This window comes from Drosophila nasuta, chromosome X (genome assembly GCF_023558535.2).
Source record: "Drosophila nasuta strain 15112-1781.00 chromosome X, ASM2355853v1, whole genome shotgun sequence".
Lineage (NCBI taxonomy): Eukaryota > Metazoa > Arthropoda > Insecta > Diptera > Drosophilidae > Drosophila > Drosophila nasuta.
Genome location: NC_083459.1, coordinates 20704399 through 20724152, shown reverse-complemented (window position 1 = coordinate 20724152; position 19754 = coordinate 20704399). Strand labels below are relative to the sequence as shown.

General features: G+C 33.9%; 1 protein-coding gene across 8 annotated transcripts in view; it reads right to left on the bottom strand.

Moving 5' to 3' along the window:
- The window catches only part of LOC132797212 (innexin shaking-B), a 215153-nt gene that overhangs the window by 29784 nt on the left and 165615 nt on the right, over window positions 1–19754 (bottom strand). For 7 of the 8 annotated variants that reach the window (XM_060808785.1, XM_060808784.1, XM_060808787.1 and 4 more), the window contains 3 exons: window positions 18112–18271; window positions 1734–1867; window positions 1489–1678 (listed from right to left, as the gene is read on the bottom strand). In XM_060808785.1, coding sequence (XP_060664768.1) covers window positions 1489–1678; window positions 1734–1867; window positions 18112–18162 — 375 coding nt within the window. In that variant the 5' untranslated portion in view covers window positions 18163–18271. Of the gene's footprint in view, window positions 1–1488; window positions 1679–1733; window positions 1868–14518; window positions 15714–18111; window positions 18272–19754 lie in introns of all 8 variants that reach the window. The other variant, XM_060808792.1, reaches the window with a different exon arrangement.

Sequence of the window (19754 nt, the reverse complement as noted above, 5' to 3'; positions counted from 1 at the left end):
GAAAGAGAAAGAGCGAGAGAGAGCGAGAGAGAGAGAGAGAGAGACGACTATAAAGTCTGGAGTGTGCTGTCTGGACAGCGGGGAGTTATGGATTTATCAGCGTCTATATCGATGTCTATGCCGCATTAATTCATAATCATCATCATCAATACTGAACAATGCGTTGTTCGCATTGAGATTTTGGCGCCGCAGACTCCCAAGTGAATTCGACTAGACTAACGCAACCCCAGCCACACCTGTCGCAAGCAGACCAGACGATGCAACAGTTGCATCGTCGGCAGATGCTTGCTTACGTTAGGTCAGGACTCAGATAGAATTGTTTAAGATGAAATATTCAATAAAGTTTACTATTCTCATGAAATAAATTATGAAACTGTGTGAAACTCTTCTTCAATAACCATTTGATATTCAGATGTATAAACGAAATGGTTCGAAGAGCTCATAAAGGTTAGTTCAGGACTTTGTTAGAAGTGTTTAAGATGAAATTTTTAATAAAGTTTGATATTTTTAAGTCTTAAATTAAGGAACTGTTTGAAAGTCTTCTTCAATAACCTTTTAATGTTGAGATATATAATCGAAATGGTTTGGAAACCTCTTAAACTTTAGGTCACGTCTCAGATAGAAGTGGTTAAGATGAAATTTTGAATAAAGTTGAATATTTTAAGGACTTAAATTACGGAAACTCTTCTTTAAAGCCCATTTGATGTTTAGATATACTATATATATTTTCGATTATTTCGGTTTCGAGAAGCGCCAAACCAGAAATCTACTAAACTTTATATAAATTAAACTTCATAAATATTAAAGTAAGATGAAACGGGTACAAAAGCTCTAAAGTAAAAAGCTGTATATATAGTATATTTTGTATATATTAAAATAAGACTTTTAAAAACTTAATGGAAATCTTTGAATTTTCGCTGAAATATCATTATTTATTTAAAAAACTAAATGGAAATGTTTTTTTTCGAAACTCTTCTACAATAATAATACAATCAAAATAAAGAGCTTTTCGACTCTGAAACAAGAATCTACTAAACTTTATATATAGTATATTTTATACATATTAAATTAAGACTGTTTTAAATTTCACTAAAATATCAGTTAGACATCTAATACAATTGAAGTGCTTGCAGCTTTCGTAATAAGCTGTGTAAGCTTGCCAGAAATATGCTGGAAGCAATTTAAAGCTTTGCTAAGGACACAAATTCCCAAAGAAACTGAAAAGTTTAGTTGGTTTCTGGCTTAAAGTGGACTTATATGAATTCAAATTAAAGGAAAAGTTTTGATAAGGATAACATTGGCACGAAAAACGAAAAAGCTTTCACATGGTTGCAACACTCTCTAGCGCTTTCGGTGAGCTTTAGTGCTTTCTTCGCTTTTGTTAGCTACGTCAGAAACCACGGTGAATAACTCAACTAAGGCAACTTTCGAAAGCTTAGCATACAAATTGTAAATTTACCGAAAAGTAGTTAGTTTAGTTAGACTTACCTGAAAAAATAGTGTAAATGCTACCCATTGATAATATTTTGTGTGCTTTATTGTTAGAGGGCCACGCCCCTGTGAATTATGTATTCCAGGAAAAGGCACCTCTGAACCTTGCTTTTTCATGAACGCATCCACAACTGTATACGTTGAGTGTATCCAACAATATGTGTTGAGAACATCTTCGGGAATGTCTCTGTGAAATTGATGTATGATAAATAAAGCCAGATATATGTATATAGTTGAATTACCTTGTGTGTACACAGTCTATGGGATTTCCTACGTACTGCCGCGTTGTCACGGCAATCGAGAATGTGATCAGTAAAATAACCGTTGCGTTTGTGTGCAGGCGAAAAACAGGTGAATCGATTTTGACATGAGACACCTATAGATTTATCGTTATCGATCATCGATAGTTGTTGTATTGTGTGTTGTTGTTGTTGTTGTTTGTTTGGTGGAGCGAAGAGAGAAAACATTATTATTAAGCGAATTGGCAGAGGGGGAATTTTTGAATTGGGGGGTATAAATAGAAAAGAGTTTCAATGCAAAACTGTAATACAAATTTGCTAAGTATGTCTGTCTTCATAATTAGTAAGTTTCTTCTTTTTTTTTTTGTGTGTGCTTTATATAAGTATTATAAGTATGTACATTTACTTATATGGCAGGTTTACTTTCATTTTCTTTCGTTTTCTGTTTTCTTTTTGTTCATCAACAATTGGATATGTTTTTAACGATTTGCCTTACAATTAAAATTAACTGACTTACAAATTAACAAATAGAGAAAAACTTTCGCTATACGTATAGTTTTCATATAGTAATTATGTATTCGTAAAAGGTATTTTACTTTTCTGATCTGAGCTGACGCACACAGAATAGAACAACACCCACTCTGAACAGTCTTTTGCCAAATTAAATGCTTAAATAGATTAAATTTGTTTTATTGTATTATTTTTTTTTTTTTTTGTATTTAACAGACTGTTCAATTTGGGAGCATTCGTGTGTTAGAGAAATTGAAACAATTGATACGAAATAAATACAATTTGCAATTCGGAGTTTTCGAATTAATATCTAATTTGAAATTATCTTTTAAGTATAGTAAGGTGTCACAGAAATTTGATTTGATTGGGCCTGGCACATTCTTGCCATTACAAAACAAAAAGGAAAAACAATAACAATAAATCGTGAACGAAAAAAATTGGAAATCAAGAACGATACGTAAAATTTTGGTGTGAAGTGTGAAACGAATTTCGAGTATGTTCGCTAGCAATTGAATAAAACTGCTGGGAATGCAAATTTCAATACTGACTGAGAATGATTGGCGGCCACTGAAAGGATTTTTTGGGATTGAAAGTTGACTGAAGCCAATATTACAATAGATATCATTTCAGTTCGGTCGCCTTCTTAATGGACTGACTACCAATTGGGGCTTTCAAAATACGTTCGAGTATTTGGAAATGGAATTTCGAGTTTGAGTTTGAGTTTGAGTTTGAGCTTGAATTCGAATTCGAATTTGTTCGTAACGATGACCACTTAATCGATATTTTATAAAATGTATTCACTTTAATAATGTGACTTGTTTTTTTTTGGCTGACTAGTATGACAAACGTTTCAAAATAGAATATCGAATAACGAACGAATAAATGAATAAATCATCTCGTGAAACAGTCTAATCACACCCATGAAATTTCGATAATAACTTATCAATTTTCTCATTATTGAATGCACAAATTTGTCATGATGGTTTTCTTTCTTTTTTTTTGTGGTTTTTGGTTTGGATTTGGTATTTTGTTTATTTAGTTTAGTTTGCTTTTTTTATATTTTTGGGGTGAGTTTCTTTTTTTTTTTTTTGGATTTTTGTATTAGTTTTAGTTTAAGATGTTGTTTTGCTTGTTGCGTGAATAAGTGAAATGTGGTCGTCAAAAGTGTCACAAAACAAATTTGAGGCTTGAGGCTAATTTGTAGCTGAGGTGAATTGTGAGCTGAGCAGTGGTGAATTATTATTTTGTAGTTTTTTTTGTATTCAAGTTGCTTTTCAAAAGTGATCAAAGTCTAGCCCGGTGAACGGTGAACGGTGATCAGAGTGAACGAAGAAGATTCTCGATCGTGATTGTGATCGGTGATCGGTGATCTGTGATCGTGAAACATATGAACGTGATTTGTTGTGAGAGTTGAGTTGGCTTGTGAGCGTTGTGAGAGAGTACTGCGGGGGTGTTTTTTTTTTTGTGGTGGTAGTTGTGATTGTGACACAGTGAGCAATAAAAATGTGTGCAACAGCTGTGAAAGCTGTGCATGTTATTTGTGAGAAAATTGCGAGAGATTGAAATTACTGAGATATAGATATATTTGATATATATATATATATATATATTTAGAGAGCGATAACGAGAGACAGAGAGTTAGAGAGATAGTTAGAAATAGAGAGAGAGAGAGAGAGATATAGTGAGAGTGATTGAATATGAACGTGAGAACGTGTTGAACACACAAAAAAAATTAACATATTCCAACAAAAGAAACAAATGAAAAGAATATTATATACTTAGATAGTTGATAATAGTAGATGGTGTGTGAACAACTAGATGAACTTGAATTGAATGGATAAAAATATGTACGAACAGATTTTAAGTAAGGTGTTCAAAATTTCAGAACGTTGGATTCTAAAAATTCAAATCAATACAAGTTAAAGTGAGACATACATATATAGACATACATATACATACATATATATTAGTTAGAGAAATTTTTGGGGTATAAAGAGAAATATATATATGGTATATATATATTGTCTTTTCCTCAGTTTGCGGGGACTTAGCTTATGTTTTAAATAGGATATGCTACAAATTATTTACTTAAATTCACCTGCAGATCGATGCGTTATTGCGGCAATGTTCATATCTCCAAAAATAAAATAAAATATGGAATTCCTTTACAACTTCAATCTCTTGCCAAACGCATCGAGCTGCATAGCTCGCACTATATACTATAATTAGTATAATATATAAATACGATAATAGCTCGTCACATCGGCGAGCATTCGAATAACATAAATATTGTATATAAGCATTTTATAATATTTTCTCAAGCTTAGTGTTTCATTGTTTTGGTTACAATACTGTATTTTTGGATATTCCCCATTCTTGATTTATTTCTAATTGGATCACGAATCAATTGAGAATGGAAACAAACTGCAAATGATTCATCTAACTTGTTTCTTGTGTAGCCTTGTAGAGGTATCAATAACGTTATCGATATCGGTTATCGCTATCGAAACGGTATTTTAGTATGTGTGATTTGGCTTGTTTGGCTTTTTGTTATTTTAGCATTTTGTATGGGGAATATTATTTGTTTTTTATTTATCATATGTATTTGGTGTTTTAGGAAATAAACGAATGTTAAATACATATACATAAATATAAGAATACAAAGAGAGGCGTAAATTTATCGTTTATATAATTTATAATTGCTTTATTGGGCTTGGTCAATTAACAGTATTTTGGTATATATATTTTTTGTTGGTATTTGGTCTCTTCTTGCTTTTTGTTTTTGGTATTTTGGATTAGTTTTAGTTTTGACTTTTGGTTTTTTTTTTTTATTGGTTTTGGCTTTGGTTTTTGGTTTTTTTTTTTGGCTTTGGCTTAGCTTGGGTGAGAGTCAGTGATTTGCGTGATTGAGTGACTGCGTGATATAGATAAAGATAAAGTAACTGTGACAGTTGGTGATTGAGTGGTTGAGTGAGTGATTGAGAGAGATAGATAGATAGAGTAAGTTTATATCAAATTTGTCGTTTAGTTTAATCAATTGTTTATCAAAATAGTAATTGTATATTGTAGAGTATATATATATATATATATATATATATAGATTTAGTTGTGATTCGGTTTAATTTGCGTTTACCTTTCTGTTTATTACTGTTTTTGTTTTTTTCATTTTTGATTTTGTTGTTTCGTTTTGTTTGTTGTTTTGTTTTGTTTTGTTTGTTTGTTATATAGTAAGTAAAAAGTGTTCGGAGTGAGTGACGTGACACATATATAAATATATAGATACGAGTATAAAAAGAGAATTAGTTGTTGTTGTTCTTGTTCTTGTTCTTGTTATGGACTAAACGAGTACGTTGTGAGCGTCGCATCCGTTTTCTTTTTTTTTTTTTTTTTTTTTTGCTAAATACGAGAGAGTGTTTATTCTTTCTTGGTTTTTGTATTTGGTTTTCTTTATTTTTTTTATTTTAATTTTCTTTTTTATCGTCGAGAGCGTGTATTACTTGGCCATTCCACAGTGAGAGAGATAGATACAGAGAGAGTTATATATAATATTTATATATATAAAGAGATAGAGAGTATGGAGTAACGAGTAACGAGTGGCGAGTGGCGAGTGAGTTGTGAGTGAGTGAGAGAGAGAGAGAGAGAGTAAGTAAGTGACCATGATTAGCTAACGAGTGAGCGCACTTAACGAGTGTCATGTTTAGTAAGTGAAAATGTGAGTTGACGCATTTTAAGACACAGATTGATACAGATAGAGACAGATAGAGAGAACAAGAGACAGTTTCAGAGATAGAGAGAGAGAGAGAGAGAGAGAGAGAGAGAGAGAGTGGGAGCAGGAAGGGAAGGGATTATGGGAATCTGAAGCGAATTTCAAAGCAGAATATAAAGTGAAGCATCAACTGGAAATTGGGAAGCGGGATGTGAGTGTCCGAGTACGCACCGAGTGAGTGTAAAAGTAATTGCATTGAGTGAACTAAGAGTTTAGCTGTGTGCGGCTTTCAGTGTGTTATTCTAATTATAAGTAGAGTATTATCATTTTTGTAGCTTGGTGTATTTGTTGCTTTAAATTGTCTGCTGCAGTTGCTTGTATTATATTTTCCTTTCTTTTTTCTTTTTTCTTTTTTTGATTTATGATTTTGCATTGTAATTTGTTGTTCATTTTCAATTTGATTTCCTGAGGATTAAGGATGGGTTTTAGATTTTAAATTGAGAAATATTTAATATTAAGTAAAAATATATAGCACAAACGATAAATGATGTTGCGTTAAGCGTTTTGATTTCCCTTGATTTCTGGTTGTTGTTATTCTTGTTTTTTTTGTATGAGAGAAATAGAAGAATGATCTCTGCCGACAATCGAAAGCATAACAAAACTGAAACTAAGAAAAACAAATTGTATATTGTAAGTTTGGCTACGTAACAAAAGCAAATGATGCGGGCAAAAGCAAAGCAATGCATAAAAGGCAAACCCAACTGAACTGAACTGAACTGAACTGAATTGTATTCAAGTCCCCAGGTCCGAATTTTCCTAAAGCTATCTGCTATCTATTCCCATGCCCACACCCATTATTATGCGAGTGTGTGTAAGCATCATATGGGCATCAAATGGCTGACTGCCTAACTGACTCACTGACTGACTGACTGACTTACGTTTACGGGTTGATTAACAAAATGGCTTTTCCCGACTGAGACTGCGACTGAGAATGAGACTGAGAGTGAGACTGCAATGGCCGTTGCGACTGACTGACTTATGCCCAGTAACCATAACAATGAATTTTATGCCCGCCATCCGACAGCGAAACTAGGAAACAAAGCTACATCTACAGTCACTGCCGCCTGCCTTTACTTACTGCTTATTGCTTACAGCCAGAGAGAGTGTGAGCTTGGTGCTCGTTTCTGCTATTAGAACAACATTGCCAATATATGTGGGCAATAAAAATAAGCTTTGTTACAATACGGCTCGCTGGCTTAGCTGCCTGAGTTCAAGTGTCCTGCGAGTGCCTTAAGCGTCTCATACATGATGTTGCTGCCACAGTAGTCAGAGTTGTTGTTATTATTATGGGTGCTGGTGCTGATGCTGATACTGATGCTGATACTGTTACTGTTACTGGTGCTTGCCACTTACGCCTCATTAGGATGCGTCTAAGAACTCTTGCAGCAATTCAATAATAAATTGTAGCAAGACGAGCGCCAAGTAGCAAAGCAATTGCAAAGTGCCAAGTGGCCAAATAGCGGCGATTGTTCTCTGCGTTTGTGAATGTGTGTGTCTCTGTGTGTTTTGTGTGTCAATAAACACAAAGCGCTACAGGTCATTGACTGCGCAAATCTACAAAACTCAGAAGGAAAATATATAAAACTCAAACTCAAATCAAAATTATACAATTCGGAAGGAAATGAAATAAGAAACAAAACTTAAATCATTTCGAACACGAACTAATAATCATCTATTTTCTTTTTTCTTTTTTGTGTCCAAGTGCATGTTTGTGTAACTGTTTTTGGGGTTAAGTGTGTGTGTGTATCTGTGTGGTTGTGTGTGGTTGTGTTTGTTAGTGTGTGTGTGTGTGTGTAGTAAATATAATATAGAGACAGAGATTATCGAGCAACATACTTGGATGAGCAGTAGTAGTAGTATTAGGGCGCAAGCACTTGCTTTTGTATTTTTATGCAAACCATTTACAAATATCATATGTATATTATATATACCATAATATATCTATGGTAAATCGAGTGTGTCTGTGTGTGTGTGTGTGTGTGTGTGTCGCTAGTTTAACGTTAACTAGTGTTTGTGACATTTATACGAAGTTTTGCTGAGACTATTTTACATGAGGAACTCGCCCTTTGACCCCTGTTTGAGGGACAAAAGCATATTTGTGTATTTTCGTGTTGTTGTAGTATTTTCATATTTCGACAGCATTACAATATCTGGTAGCAGTGTGCAAAGTTTTTTGGTTTTTCTGTCATCGACATCAGTTCAGTTTAGGTGTTAAGAGACTGTAGCCAACAACAAAATCGAATCCAAAATACACAGCAAATGTTTCGTTATTTAAATATTACATTTCTCATTTGGTTGGCATCCCCCAAAAGTATGCAACGTCCTCTGATTTATACGAGATTCTCTTACACACAACTCATGCGATAATTAAACGTTACATACGTCTCCAAAGTGCACAACCAAAGAAAAAAAGAAAATCGAAATTGAAATTGAAAACAAAGTAAAATAAAGCAAAAATTAAAGGGCATCGAAACGAAAATCAAATCTATTTATATTAATGTAGAATACTCTCGTTAAGGGAAATACAATTTATGAGGAGATGAAGCTCGACAAAGATTTACGTGATACATATGCAAGTAATTTCGTGCAGAGTGTTTTAGTGTATGTGTGTGTGTATTGTATTTACATTTTACATATTCGAATAGAGCAATAATACTATGTGCTTTAATTGTCTCTGTGTGTGCGTGTGTGTGTGTACCGAGACAATTTGCTTACTTGCTACACAAATACAAGAGTGTCATCGAAGTATGAGTATGAATGCGTGAATGTGTGTGACTTGTGATTGTGATTGTGAATTCGAGTTCGAGTTGGAGTTGGAGTTGGAGTTTTAGAGAGTTGAAGTACAAGCGGCACAAAAACACGATAGCATTGCATGCTTCTTTCTGTGGTGTGAGGGGCGGGCGGGGGGAATCAGGTCCTTGCGCACAAAAAGGCATACAACAAAAAGCATTTGGCAATTCCATTTTGCAGCGGATTATGCAAATTGCCCCAGCTGCAGACATTCGACATTAGAAATCGACAAAAATGGAAACCAAAATGGATTATCAAAAAGGAAAAGAAAAGAAATGACAAAAAAAAAAACACGCAGTAGAAATACAATTGTAGTACGATCCGAATACAATTACATAAGTATTTATTACGAGTATATCGAGCAAATAGAGCAGCTCTTTATGTGTAGTATATTAAAAGATTAGGGCAAGATACATAAATACAAGTCTATGTATATAATACAATATGAGTACATAGTTACTAGAAATACGTGTGTATACGTGTGTGTGTGTGTGCGTGTGCGTGTATGTGTTGGTGTTATCAAAGTTTAAAGATTGCCCAGTATGATGTGTTAATATATTGTGATTAGCAAATAGTTAGTTAGTTGGTTATTTATTAAGTATATAGAAGGCATTAGATTATATGTTATATAGTATATTTTGTAGTATACAATATTGGTAAGTGTCGGTGTGTTTGTATATTTGGTATCTTGGAATTGGTAATGGTATTTTGGTATTTTGTATTTAGTATATTTGGTATTTTTATTTGGTATGTGACATTTTTTGGTATTTTGTGTAGGTATTTTGTGCATATTGGTAGTATTTTATGTAGGTATTGGTATATTTGTAGTATTTGATGTAGGTATTTAGTATTTTGTGTAGGTATATTGTGTGTATTTTTAATTAATTTGCATTTCTGGGTTTGTCGTACTGTAAAAATTTCGTTAGACACTTTGTTTTCTCTGTTTTCCTTTTTTTTTTGAAGTTATCGAAATTTCAAAATAAAAAATATATCAAAAAATATACATTTATAGAAAGAGGTCTGAGTTAAGGCTCAGATATACACTTTCATTTAGATTCTTTTCTCTGATTTTGAGTATATTTGCTTTTTTTTCCTTTTTTTTATTTGGTTTTTCTTATGTTTTTTTTTTTTCTTGTTTTGGTCAGCTGCTGATTCTACAACACTATGAGGATTTTGGGGGTATAAATTGCTCGATTGCCAACATATATGCTGCCTGTCCGTTTGCTTTTATAATTCAGTTTTTTATGTATATATTATATGTTTTCTTTTCTTGTTTTTTTTTTTTTTTTTTTTGTTTGTTTAGTTAACCAAATTTAATACAAATAATTTGTTAAATCAGACACACGCTCACGCACCCACACAATCGCACATACACACACAGAAAAACATTGAAATTAGCATTTGAGTGAGTGAAGAGAAGAGAAATACAGAGAGAGAAAGAGGGAGAGATAGAAGATAGAGAGTGTGAGAGAGAAATACAGAGGGAAATATATAGTTTTTGTCTTCTTTTCTTTTCTTTTCTTTTCTTTTCTTTTCTTTTTAATCTGGTGGCGGGGGCTGAGGATCATTTTGGGTTTGTGGTTGGTTCGCTTGATTGATTGTGATGGTGTTTGGTTTCAGGTGTCGTTCGGTTCTTGTAAGATTTTTCTTTTTTTTTTTTGTTATGTTTCTGGTTGGTTGGTATTCAAAAACAAAGCTTTTTTCATTGCAAAAATATCAGCTGCATTTTTGGGCGGCGGCATACAAAAAGAATACAGTTTTCAACTGTTTATATTGATTTATGCTTAATTATGATAATTGTTATAGCTTTTTTTTTTTTTTTTTTTTTTGTTCGCTTCAGCTTCAGTTTGGCATTTCTTTTGATAAAAATTCATTACATATTTATATATAATTTTTTTGTTTTGGTTTTTTGGTTTTTGCTTTCGAATAATTAAAAATTGCACATTTTCAACAACATCAACAACGACAACTACTTTTTGGTATTATGAGTAATAATTATTGTTATTGTTATATTGATATCATTTAGATATAGATATATGTATATGCATATGGTATGTATATATATATATATATAAAAATCAGACAACATACACATGGATATATGCATACATAATAATACAGCATATATATATATATATATATATACATATATAGATAGATTTAGTTAGGCTTGTGTTTAGAGTTACGAGTACAAGTACGAGTAGTTATAACGTGTGTAGTATATACGATATATTCATATATATATACATATATATATATATATATATATATATATAGATATGGTAGTGTGTGTGTGTACGCACGCACAATCATCGCATCGATAGCTATCGATAGTAATCATCGCTTACGTTGCGCATATAGCATTGAAAATGAAAACGAAACGAAACGAAACGAGAAAAACAATACAAAATAATGGAGAACATAAACGATTTATGCATGTTAAATTACGAGTATACATTAAATATGACAAACAAAAAACAAAATCAAAATTAGTTTACAATGCACAAAATCAGTTACAGTTACAGTTACGGTTACAGATACAGATACATATTAGTTGATTAGTTAGATTATAGTTGGGTATTTGAATAGTATTGAATATTGCATATTCGATAAATACGAGTTAATGTTAATACGCATACGCATACACATACATCGCCACAAACACAAACACAAACGCATTCACATCCACACACACACACACATACGTACATACATACATAAGGATAATACATTGTACATACCGCAGTCTGGGAAAATTGTGAAGAGGAGGAGAGCATATACAAATAGTTAGTTAAAGCATGCGCAGCGATCTGAATACAGCATGCTTTCATTCGACTCGATTCGATTGGCTGCACCACGCTGCGTATGCGTAATGCGCGTCGTATGCGTAATATCAATTCAATTCGATTCTCTTTTCGTATACTTTTGTATGTATGTTTTGGTATGTATGTGGAGATGTATGTGTCAGTAGAATATATATATATATATATATATAAATACATATATATTGTATATTTAATTTGCTTAATTGCTTGATAAAAGAGTTTTGGACTTGGGTTAGTATAGTGGACAGAGAGCGAGAGAAAGAGAGAGATAGATAGAGAGTTTTATATATCTTGTTCATATACATATAGTACGTTGCCTTGTGGTTCGATTGATCGGTTACGATTACTGTTACAATTACATACAAGATACGATACGCTTACTCATCTGCCGTGTACATTGAAACGCTACTCGAAGCGCCGACAAAATCAACAAATAAATCAACTCAAAAATGATATAATTAGTATTGTATCTATATACGGATTAAGTACAAGAGGCTTCAGTAGTTGATTATTACAATTACGAATACGAATACATTACGATTACGATTACGATTACGATTACGAATACGATAGTTAGATATACGATAGTTATTATATACGCTGAGTCTTGACACGTGCAATTTGCTCTTTACTACGAGAGAGAGAGAGAGAGAGGACAACGAAACGCAAAAAGGAAAGAAAAATTAGGAAATTGATATCAAAACTCAATCAGAATTATTGTCAAGTTAATACGCAAAGAGGAAATTGTGAATTGCATTCAAATCTGCTAAACGATATTGCATTAACAAAAATAGCATCGCGATTTAGTTATCTTTCATACTTTTTAACATTTGTTCTGTAGATTTAGTTTATTTTTGATCGATGCTTCTCAAAAGAACTGCAAGGTGTGCGCTAGTGGAGTGGAGGGGAGCTTTGGGGGATTTAACTCGATTATTATTATTTGTTTTTCTATTTTTGTTGTTCTTTTTTTTTTGAGGGTGTTTCAGTGTCTTGAAATTAAAACTGAAACGCAAAGCAAGATTAACTTAATCATGGGCTCAATTCAAATACAAATAATAGTCTTAGTTTTTAATTTACAAATTTCTTTTTTTTTCCTTTTTAAAAAGAGCGACAGTTAGAGAAAGAGAAAGGCAGAGAAAGTGAGAGAGAGAGAGAGGTGGGCTTTGTTCCCTGATGGGCTTTTGCTTAATTTCAAGTTGCTTTCTTGTGTGTTCTCATTTGGTTCTTGCATGATTTTTGGTGTTCTTTTTTTATGATTTTTTTTTTTATATAATTTTTATAGATATCATATGTTTTTTTTCGCTTTTCTTTTTTTGCTTTTGACAAATTACGAGAGTTTACACACAACAACATATACGCGGCAATAGAGCTATTTGAGGGGCTACGTTTTTGTTTTGTGAATCGATGTTTGGATTTGGATTAATGGATCGGCTGGTTATTGGTTGGTTAATAAAAGTAGTTGTAGTAGTAGTAGTAATAGTAGTAGTAGTAGTAGTAGTTAGTTAGTGTTAAACCTTTTAGCTGTACCTATTTATTTAGTTAGCAGCAGATTTGTTTGTGATGCGATTTGATTATATTGTTGTTTCGCTTAGTTGATACGCATAAATAGTCATCGTTATTGATATATGTGGAAAATTATATATGTATAATTGAAATTAAATGAAAAGAAACTTAGCTGATATTTGTTTTTTTCTTTTTCTTTTATTTTTGTTTTTTTTTTTTTTGCTTTTGGCCAGTTCGTTTTGTATTCGATTTATATATGGTATATTCAAGTTGTTGATCGTTGATTCAGAGGCACTCGCAACACTTTACTATACTTTTACAAAGTGTCTCATCAGAGAGATAGATAGAGAGAGAGAGAGAGAGTACATGAGAAACATGAGTGTGTGTGTGTGTATTGGTGTATATGGTATATATGCATATATATATAAAGGATATATGTATATATATACAGTTTGCTTGATCGTTTTTAGAGATAGGCAGAGACAAAGACAGAGAGATAGAAATAGAGAAGCAGTTTGGTGGAGGTTCTTCAATTCAACAATTGGCTGGGTTGTTCTCACATTTATACGTCTGTTTTTTTTTCTTCTTCTTTTTCTTTTGAATTGTATTAAATTTGATTATGTTTTCATTTAATTGATTTATATATAGTTTTTTGCATTATTTGTTATAGTTGCTTTTGACTCGCTTGTGTTGCATTTTTTTCTTTGTTATATTTGAAGTTAATTTGATTTTAATTGAGAGTTCTCGTTGGCGGCGACAGCATATTCTTGGTAGCAGGCGAGCAATCTGAGTTGTCTGTTCAATTCTCACGTGAACGGTTGCTTTTGATAAAATATCGATTATCGATTACGCTTCAATTACGCAAAACAATTTGCATCCCCTGTTTTTTCGTTTTCGCGTCTGTGATCTCGCGTTTGATCTCATGTTATCCGACTCAAAACGCCATTAACTAAATGAGAGAGAAGCGACAAAGCGAAATCAAACTAAAAATAATCTAATTGAAAAAAAACAGATTAAAATTAATAATGGTAACCAAAGTGTTACACTGCCAGCTATAATCGGTATCGCTAAAACGATAAATCATAATCGGAATTAAAAGGAAAATTCTTGAAACGGAAATTTGCAGCTAATAAATATCTGAACTACAATATATATGCAAATATTATGAAAAGAAACGCATTTGGTACAGTGATATAAATAGTTAGATAGATAAAGAGAGAGAGAGAGAGATAGAGAAATAGATTGATAGAGAGAGATAGATAGAGAGAGAGATGAACTTTGGATAGCTGGGTAGAGTTTAAGGACTTTTTTTTTTTTTTTTTTTTTTTGATTGTAATCAGTTTTTTTTTTTGGAGGATAGTTTTAATGACTAAAATTGTTTTGTTTGTAATTACCATTTTCTATCACTTTGCGTTTGGGGGGATGGCACCGCGGGCACCAACCAACCCTCTGAGTGCACGCGGTGGTCGGTGGTGGGCGTGGCACGCACACACACGCACGACGCACGCACGCGAACAGAACAGAACAGAACAGAACAGATCTGAGAGTCTGAGAGTTTCAAGATTCGAGTTTCGATTTTCGATTTTCGAGTTTCGATTGTGTGTGTGTTTGTTTGTAAGTAGAACTGTTTCTGAACTGTTGTGGAGTTTTATGCAGCTGATCTGATGGTTGGTTGTTATTAGATAATTTCTGTTTTGATTACACGTTGATGATTTTGCATTTGCATTTGCATTTGATTATCGATGATCGATTATTGGTATGATTTGATTTGATTTGATTTGAGTGTCGATTAACAGCAATCGCTTATCAGTTATCAGTTTCGTTTGTTATCGTCTATCGATTTTTGATTTCGATTTTTGATTCAGTCGCACAAGCTAAGGCCACTGGGTTAATTGCCCTGTGTATGTGTTTCTTTATATCAGTTTCAGTTTCAGTTTTTTCGTTTCGCTTCGTTTTCGATTCGATGCGATTCGATTCGATTCGCGTCGCGATCACGTCACGTGTTTGCTTGATCGCAGTTCAGTTTTGAGTATGATAATTTGAATTGTTTTACATAAGTATATGGCCTATATACACATACATATACATACATACGAGTTATCACATGGTTAGCATTATTTCAGATTATTGATATACATTTCTATCGTGATCAGTAGAGGATCAGCATCATCATCGATCGATTCGTTTCGTTTCGTTTCGTTTCGTTCTTTCATTCATTCATTGTTCAATTTGTATGCTTCACTCTCAACTGTCTGTTGTCGACTTATTGGCTGGCTGCTTTTTGGCTGCTGCTCTTTGGCTCTGTTTGTTTTGGGCAGGCGTTGGAGCCAGGCCTGGACTTGAGGCAGACTCTTCTTCTTGATCGTCTTCGACTTCGACTTCGACTTCTAGTTCAGCTATTTCACTCAGCAGATTTGTGCGTCGCTCTGTTATCGCTATTGTTGTTGTTGTTGTTGTTGTTGTTGTTGTCGTTGCTGTTGTGTCAGCTTCTCTCACGGTCGTCGCCTGCGTCGCATTCGTCGCATTCGCATCGCTTACCAGCTCGCTAAGGGTCGCTTCGTAACCGCCGCTGTCTTTACTGTAGTCGACCTTCACGATCATTTTTGTGTGTTGGTTTTGGTTTTGGTTTCAGTTTCGGTTTCGGTTTTGTTTGATTGAGAAATACACAATACAAAGTAGTTGATTGATTTTAATTCGTTGCGTTTTAGGTGGGGGGAAAACATTTGGGGGACCATTTGATGCTCCGGGGCGTATACGTAATATTTAACATATACTTTTGACCAATAATAGATAGTATATTATGTATGTATATAAGGAGAAGTAAGTATGTGTGTGTTTGAAAATCAAAAAACAACATACGCACACACACACACATACAGACACATACACACAAATACAGAGAAAGACAATGACTAATTTACAGGCTACAAAACTTTTGCCAATTTCACACATAAAACACAACAAAACAAATAAAAAAAAAACGTATAGAAATAGTTAGATTGAGCTAAACATAACAGATTTACAGCCAATTACAAAGAGAGAGATAGAGAGAGAGAGAGAGAGAGATAGAGATAGGTACAACACAAATTGGGAAGTAACAAACATTTATTAATAAAGATGTGTATTTAAATTGTATAGACACAAGATATAGTAATATATAGAAACAGACGGAAAGAGAGAGAGAGAGACAGAGAGAGAAGGAGAGCGAGACAGCTTGTGTGTGTGTTTTTTTTTTTTTATTATTATTATGTATATTCAACAAAAGAAACAAAATATCTCTGCAAACAGAGAGAGAGAGAGAGAGAGACAAGAGAGAGCAAGAGAGACACTGAGAGAGAGAGAGAGAGAGAGCCTGAAATCTGAATCTGAATTTGAATGGGATGGCAGATGGACAATGGTTATTAGATGGACAATGGGCAATGGACAATGGACTATGGACTATGGGCAAATGGGGTAATGGGTAAATGGGTAAATGGACAATGGGCAATGGGCAATGGGCAAGTGGTCGTTCTATGAAGATGCTTGCTCATTTCAGCCATTACGCTTATGCAATTGTTGTAGTTTTTTCTTTCTTTTTTTTATAGTATATATTTTGTTCTTGTTTTCTTGCTGTGTTGTTGTTGCTCAACGCGATTCTTAGTTTCGCGTTGACGGTCATTTCTTTCATTCATCTCGTTTCATTCTTTCTTCTTGTTTGTCTGTCTTTTGTTATTGTTGTTGTTGTTCTTGCATTTTTGTTGTTTGTCGTTTTCACTGTCATTTATTTAAATCCTATTATGATGAGTGCATAAAAGAATACGTATGCTATTCTCTCCTTCTTGTTGTTATTGTTAATTAGTTATTGTTATCAGAGCAACGATGTTTTATATGAATAATACTAGACATGATAAATATGATGACCAATTTGTTGAATTACTTTTATTTTTGTTTATGTTATTTGATTCTATTTTGTTTATGAAAGTGATTTGTTTTTTATTTTTGTTTCGTTTTTTGGTTGCTTAAAGTCGCACGCTCACTCGCTCGCTAGTTGGAATCACACATCAGGCTAAGTTATGAATGATTATTCATTCTTTCATTGATTGAGGATCTCTATATGTATTCGAAAGACATGCAATTGCAGCTGAGCAGTTTCCTTCCTTCAATCTGTTTTATAACTCTGATACATTATTCTCCTAACAGATCGACCAAAATAATAATAAAAGTTGAGAAAGTTCCTTAATCAAAAATAATGATAATAATGATATTGATGTTATTATTTTGAGAATTGGCTTTCTTCTTTTTCTTTTTGTTTATGTTTATGTTTATGGTATTCTTGACCCTGTTTTCAACCCGCTTGAGCAGCACAATTATTGATTTATTGCATTATTTCTCATCTCGTCGTTTTATCAGTATTATCTCAGAGCAAGATTATGTTGATATGGTTTTAATTTGTTTGTTTGTTTTTGTTTTTTGGTTTTTGTTTATATATTACATAAGATAGTAAGAGACATAAAGTTGTCATGTGGTGTAATTGAATATATACATTGATGTTAAGAATACATTTTGATATTTTCGGTATTTTTTTTAGTATTTGGTATTTTTAGGTTTTTTCGGTATTTTCGTATTTGGTTTTTTTTTTTTTTTTTTTGTTTGCAGTACGTTTTACATAAAAAGGTAGTAGTAGTAGTAGAAGTAGTAATAAGTAAGATAGTAGCAGATAGTAGTTACATTTTAATTTGTTTGTTTTTTTTTTATATATTTAGTATTTTTTTTGGTATTTTAATCATTTGATTATTTTGTATATTTTTTCGTTTTTTTGGAGATGGTTTTGCAGTAGTTTTTTTTCGAATCGCAATTTGGGTTCGAATCAAACATATGTATGGTATATATTTTGTGGTTTTGGTTTTAAAAACACAAACAGAAGCAAATTTGTTTGCCGGAATCAAAAAAGTAGAGCAAGTTGATATGGATTAGTACAATTGTTAAAATGGAAACAGTTGACACTCACCGATGATCTACTCACTTGCATAAACGCATAGACGCCACGTAAAAACTCCATGTTATTTTGTTGATCTTGAGAACCTTTTTTGGTTGTTCGTTGCGCCCGACTTATATACTGCTTAACGGTATCGGCGACCAGATGCGGCTTGAGTTTACGCGATAAAACGCTGCAAATAGACAGAGATAAAGAGATAGAGAGAGAGAGACAGAGGTTAGTATGTGAAAGACACAGAGAAAGGCGGTCTCGAGGCTTTTCTCTTTTCTTCTTCAACAAAAAAAAAAAAACAAGTAAGAAAGCTACAGTCGAGTGTACCCGACTGTGAGATACCCGCTACCCATTTTGAATAAAAGAAATATACTTTGCGGTATACTAAAAAAATATACCAAATAGTATATTTGGTATATCGACATAATAATAATGATCGCAACCAAATTTTCAGGAATTATAACTACTTTAGATATTATTGTACACACCGAAAGCTGAAGCTGTAACTTGAAAATTACGATTGTTATTCGAATTTATTGATTTGTCGGGGCGGAGGTGGGCGTGGCAAAAATTTGAAACAAACTTGATCTGCGCGCAAACATAACAAATGCTGTCGAAAAAAAATATAGCTCTATCTCTTATAGTATCTGAGATCTAGGTGTTCATACGGACGGACGGACAGACACACAGACGGACAGACGGACATGGCTATATCGTCTCGGCTGTTGACGCTGATCAAGAATATATATACTTTATAGGGTCGGAGATGCCTCCTTCTAACTGTTACATACATTTCCTGCCGGCACAAAGTTATGATACCCTTCTACCCTATGGGTAGCGGGTATAAAAAAAAAGAAGAAACCCGAAACAGGGGCCAAAACTGCGGTGCTCCAGTGATGGGTGACGGGTGACGGGTGACGGGTGAGGTGACGGGTGAGGTGACTGGTGACTGGTGGCTGGTGCCCTGGTGCCTGGCTAATTGTCACTTGACGTGCTGCCTAAACGGAAACACTTTTGTGTACTTAGTCAAATGCCTTTGTGCTAATTGGCCGCACTCAGCATTGTGTCCCCTCACCCCCCTTCCTCGCTTGCTGCTGCGCTGAATACACTCCCATATGTGTGTGTGTGTGTGTGTGTGTGTATGTGTGTCGTGTTTGTTCTCGTTCTCAAGTTCATGAAATATGCGCAAAGGCCACACACACACACACACACACGCGTATTGTGAGCGAGCTTAACGGGTGAGACAAAGCCAAAGGGAGGTTGGAGCCAGAGGAGAGGAGAGCATAAGCATAGCGAAAATGTGTATGTATGTGTGTGTGCTGGTGTGTGTGTGTGTGTGTGTAGAGTGCTGCTGGTGTTTGGATTGGAATTGCCTGCAAATTGAAATGGCGCGCTGACGCCTTCACGCACTTCTGACAGCGACAATTGGCAAATTGACGCCGTAGATTACGCTTATCGTTTAATTGCTCTAAGCAACAGGAACCACTCACGCACACTCTCACACACTCACACGCACACTCACACTCTTATACCTAAGCACTCACACTCACAAACTGCGCATAATTTGAGTTTTATACGCTAAGCCTTTAAGCCGCGATTAACAAGCCAAGCACAGCAGCAGCTCTCACAGTCAGCGACCAAAAAATTTCCACACACTCCACACT